At 31.7% G+C, this 6,389-nt stretch overlaps 1 protein-coding gene across 2 annotated transcripts; it reads right to left on the bottom strand.

Moving 5' to 3' along the window:
• Positions 1-146: 146 nt before the first annotated feature.
• Positions 147-6,140, bottom strand: LOC110997374 (D-3-phosphoglycerate dehydrogenase). Of its 2 annotated transcripts, none has more exons than XM_022265510.2 (9): positions 6,079-6,140; positions 5,559-5,730; positions 4,750-4,884; positions 4,231-4,382; positions 3,693-3,912; positions 2,399-2,531; positions 1,316-1,431; positions 774-876; positions 147-358 (listed from the first exon to the last, which is right to left on the bottom strand). In XM_022265510.2, the coding sequence occupies exons 1-9, from the start codon at positions 6,123-6,125 to the stop codon at positions 240-242; spliced, it is 1,197 nt and encodes a 398-aa protein (XP_022121202.2). In that variant the 5' UTR covers positions 6,126-6,140; the 3' UTR covers positions 147-239. The 2 variants fall into 2 exon arrangements, with proteins under 2 accessions (XP_022121202.2, XP_045490061.1); XM_045634105.1 differs by lacking the exon at positions 6,079-6,140 and adding an exon at positions 5,808-5,850.
• Positions 6,141-6,389: the final 249 nt, after the last annotated feature.

Raw genomic sequence — 6,389 nt, forward strand, 5'->3', positions numbered from 1 at the left:
ATTCTATGTGCATTCTACTTTATTGCGGCGATATCACCTAACATTCAGCCGTTTTATATAATACAACAAGCAGATAATAATATCTATTTAATGTAGATATGAGTGATATCCTTATTTGCTTTGAATGCGTGTAATAAAAGATAAAAAACGAAAATAATAAATTTATTGAGTTTATCTTACAGTTATTATTCGATATTCGAATACCAAATTACTTAAATAAAGTAAGTTGAAAAGGGAGCTTAATTTGAAGGCTTAACTGCAGCCAGGGGTGTCTTGTACGTTCCGGGTTTCACTAGGTTCACCAGTTGCTCGGCAATCTCTTGACCAACGCGTATTTGAGCTTCCTTTGTAGACGCACCTGTAATATAATTAACATTCTTGGTATTTAAGTCGACTTATTATCATAGGGTTATAAGGTAAATCCAAGGAATTCTGTCAATAAATTTCTGAGTGACGAAGCTATACATTAATATATGTTTCTTCTAGGCAAAGTTAAAATTTAAAATACTCTCATAGGTATAATTTATTTATAAATAAATTTAATTTTCTTTAATTAACTGTAAACTAAGGATGTAATAATATCGAACAACTATTCAAAGGTTGAGTGGTATTAAGTGTTATTGGCGAAGTATTGCGTCTGTCCTTCTATTGAATGAACTGCCTGTTAAATATAGCAACTTTTAAATGTACTTAATAATTGTTAAAACTAAAATATAGAAGATATATTCTAAGTACAGATATGAAGAATCAATTTTACATGGCCGATGGCTTACCGAGATGAGGTGTAGCCACAACTGCTGGGTGCTGGATAATTTCAAGAGTGAGAGGATTTTTCGGTGGTTCCTCTTCGAACACATCAAGAGCTGCGGCACCAACCTGGATATAAGCGTAAATGTAACTACTACTACAAATGGAAGATATTAACAATTAACGTAAAATTTCAGGAATATTCATAATATAGTCTATATTGATTGCATTCTAAAACATGAACATTTTTTTATTTAAAGTCCTTCCATAACGACCCCATATATTAATTATTTTGCATACTGCGTTAAACCAGTCCTGGATTTCATTTGTAACATAACAATTTTCACTTTCGAAAACCAGACGGCCGACTGCTTACCTACCTATAAACTAACAACTACGGGATATATTATATTATTGCTATATATAATAATACAATGTATTATCATGACAAAAATTAAGTAAGCATCAATAACATGTTGTGACCAATGCTGGTCACAACATGTTTTAAACCATAAATATATATATGTGATATAAAGCTGTCTAAAACTTCATTGTCTCTAAGAATTACCTTTCCTTCTTTGAGTGCCTCCAAGAAATCAGGTTCGTTAATTAATCCACCGCGACCGACATTAACAATTTTCACACCCTTCTTACACGAATTCAGTACCTCCTTGTTGATAAAGCCTGGAAAGGATATGTAATTTTATAAAACATTTAGGCATACAAATGTCTTTGTAATATATTATCTCACTGGTAACAGTTAGTTAGGTCTTCTATTATAGTTAGGGCATTTTTAAGTCTTTAGACGTTGTATTTTTATTTCTACAGATGCTCATATCGGGTTCAAATAAAGTATGATGCGAGCCCTGTGTATTTAAATATAATATACAAATAATAATCTAGGGTTTATTTAGCTAATAAATTTATATATTTTATTTTATTCCTATGTGCAACTCCCTTCACAGTCCTTTCGTTCGTCTTCGTAAGACAAAGTTAGATAAAATTAATATTTGTGTTGTGACTACGAGTTCATTATCATAGCAACAGTTTTGAGGTCATAATTACGTAAGTTAAATAACATAATGTGCGGATGATATGCAAATGTATTTAGAAGATCTATCTTATAATAAGAAAGACTCGTTAAAACAATTATATTGGTTTGTTACTTTATGACGTGAATAAAATATTGAATGACGTATTGGTTGTCTCATGAAACTGTCTTTATCATTTGAATCTACTATAAATGGTTTGTTAAGTCTCTTATCTTTTGAGTTATATAATACAATGTGGTCTTTGACATAAATATAATAATAGTGTAATGTGCTCTTATCACATCAAATAATACATTCCCGATGTATTACTAGGTCAAGACGATTACAGAACCAACTTTACCGATATTACGATCTGATATTTCTTACAAATAATTTGTTATTTATTTATATTTATACTCTCTGGGACTTTATAACTCTCCCTTATCTCGTGACCTTGTGGTTGGACCATTAAATTTATCATAAGTAGATTCATACATTTTTATGGACACACAAAAGTCGAACCGTCTTATATAATTACTAAGGTTTTTACCTGATAATATATAAAAGCGTGTGCTAAGTGTGTGCGAAGTGTGCGTATTATTAACATTTGAAACACTTACTGCGAGTGGAATCGATGAGGGGCATATGCAGCGTGATGTAGTCGGCTTGGGGCCAAACTTCGGACAATTCCACTTTTGTAGCCCCAAACTCTTGGCACTGTTCACTAGTCACGTAGGGATCGAAACCAATAACCTGAAAACAGGGTATGTTTAAAACATTTATTATTGCCAGATTTTCTTACAGAGAGAATCTTTCCTCCAACTTCGCTTTTATTCTGACAGAGATATTTTAGTACAGACGTACTTCAAAGGGAATATTTAATTTATTATTTAAGGGAATATTTCTTAGGCCGTAGGGTTCAAGTGCACTTATTAAAGATTTAGGTTGGTGCCTGGTAGATAGTACCTGTGACCCCAGAGCTGGTACTTTCCTCAACGAAAGAATACCTATCGCAATACAATTTAGTTTATTTTAGTTTATTAAAGAGTTGAAGTTAAAAATAAATATTAATTATTTTTACATAGATATGATTTCCACATTTATTTAACTTCCACATAAATTATAACGTCATCGTACAATCAATAGAAATATTGACTTTATTTCTGTCAGCATTACTTAGCATATTTTCTTCTACTTTATACCTACATGATGAAATTGGTTTAAATATTGGGCCTGATGACATTTCCGACACAACCATTCTTTTTGGTTTCGCGTTTCATACACATTAATATTATATAATAATAATAATCTTTATTTATTTTCGCACAAAAACTGCACAAAATTTCATACATGATTAGTTATAACTATTTATTAATGTATATAAATAATTCCTATACTTAAGATTTAAGAACTAGACTATATTTTTTGGACTTATTATTTAGACTTTATTCGCAATAAGAAAAAAATCAGTCGCATTCGAATTTCGCTTGCATACGCAGTTATAAATATATGTACTTATATTTAAAAATCTTATATATTAATTAGTCAGCTACTACCTGATTTCAGGTATTAAATTTTTTATTAAAGTGGCTGTATTTGTTGGTGGATTCAATGTTTATTTTTCAAAGTAGAGGCATTTTTAAGGTACAGACGTAACTATAACTATCCGATTACAGGGATTTATAATATCTTGTATAAGTCTTGAAATCTGTTAACTGATGCATTCATTTCAGCGTCTGTTATATAGAAATCGTTAAGAAAAGCCTGTTGTGCCTGAGGACCCTGGTTTTATTTGAAATCAAACCAACGACCGCGGGCTTTTTCGATATGCATCGTAGTAGTAGAGATCCGAGTTTCTGTTGAATATTTCTTTAAATATATAATAATGAGTTAGTATATAAAAACAATATTTACCTTCATTCCAAAGCTACGCATGCGCACAGCCACTTCCCTGCCAACTCTTCCAAGTCCAAGCACGGCCAAGGTTCTGTTGTTAACTTCTGTCCCTGTGTACAGCGCACGGTCCCATCTTCCAGCCTTGAGAGATGTGGCAGCAGGTACTACGTGTCTCGCTAATGCCAATATCAGCCCACATGTAAGCTCGCACGCACTCATAGCGTTAGCACCGGGGGCACTGGAAGTATTAATTTAGGTTAGATTTTTCCTATGAACTTGGATCATCAGCAATATCAATAAATACGAGTGGAATACCTGTATCATTATTAAATTAAACTGTTGTTTAGACATAATAACAAAGAATTCAAAAGAGAATAACAGGGCTACTTTGACAGACGACTACGCAATTACGCATTATGTCATTGAAATGGGAACGTGAGAAAATTGGATGGCACTATTCGCAGGGGCGACATCAATACAATAATTTATTCTTCAGACGGAGAACATCCCATTAGAAACCAAAACATATGTTTCTAAAATACAGGTGGTTTCTTACTTGATGACCATAACATTTTTCTTCCCAGCTGCATTTACATCGATGTTATCCACGCCTGCGCCAGCACGTCCCACGACATTGAGATTCTTTGCCGCAGCAAGGACTTCCTCGGTGACTTGAGTAGCTGATCGTACCACCAGGGCGTTGTGTTTCTATAATTATGTATTTCTATCATTACGTATACATATTAAATATTAAGGAAAATAAGCTACTAACACCATACTAAACTTACTAATTTAGATTATTGCGTACTATAAGGAAAACTAAATGCAATACAAAATAAATGATGAGGTTATGCATTAAGTACACTTTCGATATAAATGACACACAGTTTTTTTCAATTATGTGTTAAGTATAAGAAATCACACGTATTTGCGCTGAAGTCTTTCTTGGGTTTTAAATCCAGCTGATACCGGTTCTCAGAGTAGCGTGTCGTATGTCCACACACGTTCGTGTTCAATGATTTAACAGATAACATGTAAATATTGTTCTATTTTCAAAATCGTAAACTATACTTACAGGGATTTCCTTTAGAAGCTCTTCTTTGGTAATTTTAGGTATGGTAGTGACACTGATTCCATGAGAAGTCAGGGTATCAGCACAGACTGGGCCAACACCATCTACGATCAACACTGATTTGATTTCCATTTTTATCTATAAAAAAAAACTAGTATTGTAATTACAGGTATCATTGCTTACTAACCTTATCATAGTGCGTGAACTACCGATTTTCCAATACCTAGGCAGTTAGGCACAATACGTTTACAAACTGCTTTGTACTAAATTAAGATAGGAGGTATGATATCGTTATAATCAAACTAGTAATAACTCACACAAACTCAAGTAAACACATTAAGAATAATTGGCTATTTTGTTAAATAAATCGTCTCGGTACACAATAATTAGTAATGTGTCTACGAGATACATGCAGCAAAAAATTTTTATATAAGACAAGTTTTACTTATTTCAAAACTGGAACCATTCTATGTTAATCTTCACATAGAGAATAATAACTATACACAAAAAACTACATTACATATTTATGAATTCGTTCTCCGGCATACCTATATTTAACCTATATCATACGAGTAGGTATCTTCTGCCATAAAGTACATGTGAGTAGAAGTTATATCTTAACAAAAGCTATAAAACACATAAGAATTTTACAATTCATCCAGAAATCATGTTCAACTATTTCACAATTTAACAATTTTGCTAAATTTAGGACCGGCCTCCGATAACACTCGGCTAATCAAATGTAAATAGATGGTGATTTAATTCAATAGAATAGTAAGCATATGACCAAATTCAATCAGTTAGGTACTTACAAATAGTTGAAATTGAGAGTGATGGCGTGTTTTCCTTACGGCAGTTCGATTACAACTGTGGTCCACAAGCATGCGGTGGTACTCCAAAGTTGTTCGTCCACTATATTTTATCAATACGTGATTGATATACACAAGAAAATTACATTTGCAATCGTAGGGAGATGTAACTACGCTAAAATCATAATTTTTATGAATTATGTGAAGAATTAGATAATAGAAGTAAAGTGAAGTGAAAAAACCTACACTTACTTATTTATAGCGAAGGACAGGATTTTGCTAAAAATATTTTTTATCAAAGGATTATATTAAATTAGTAATAAATATTAATTTATATTTTTATATATCGAAAATATTAAGTATCACGTTTTCGTTATCAAAATAAGTCTATTGATATTAATAACCAGTTCCTCATTATACATTCGTAAATTTTCTTACGTTAATTTGTTTTTTATAACTTTGGAGATGTATAATAAAATTAAAGATTATACTATTATTACAAAGATAGGCTAATAATATTTACATAGAATTGTAAACCCCGTTTCGCTTGTTAAAGTATGTTAAAAACATATTCAAGTCAAGCTAGGTTTTTTAGGTAAATGTAATGTATTACAATATCATCTTATTTATAATAAAACCTGTGATGATTGATGATTCAAATGATTTAGTAACTATTTTCCCTGTTGGTGTGTAGACAATAATAATATACCTAATAAATTACGTCACTGTTTTTATCAGACTAGCGCTTATGATTGTTGAGTAAAGATAAATACAAACGAATGTTTAAAACACAAATGTATAATTTTCAGTATTTTTCTTTAGTCATCATGAATT

Source organism: Pieris rapae, chromosome Z (assembly GCF_905147795.1).
Source record: "Pieris rapae chromosome Z, ilPieRapa1.1, whole genome shotgun sequence".
NCBI classification, from domain to species: Eukaryota; Metazoa; Arthropoda; class Insecta; order Lepidoptera; family Pieridae; genus Pieris; species Pieris rapae.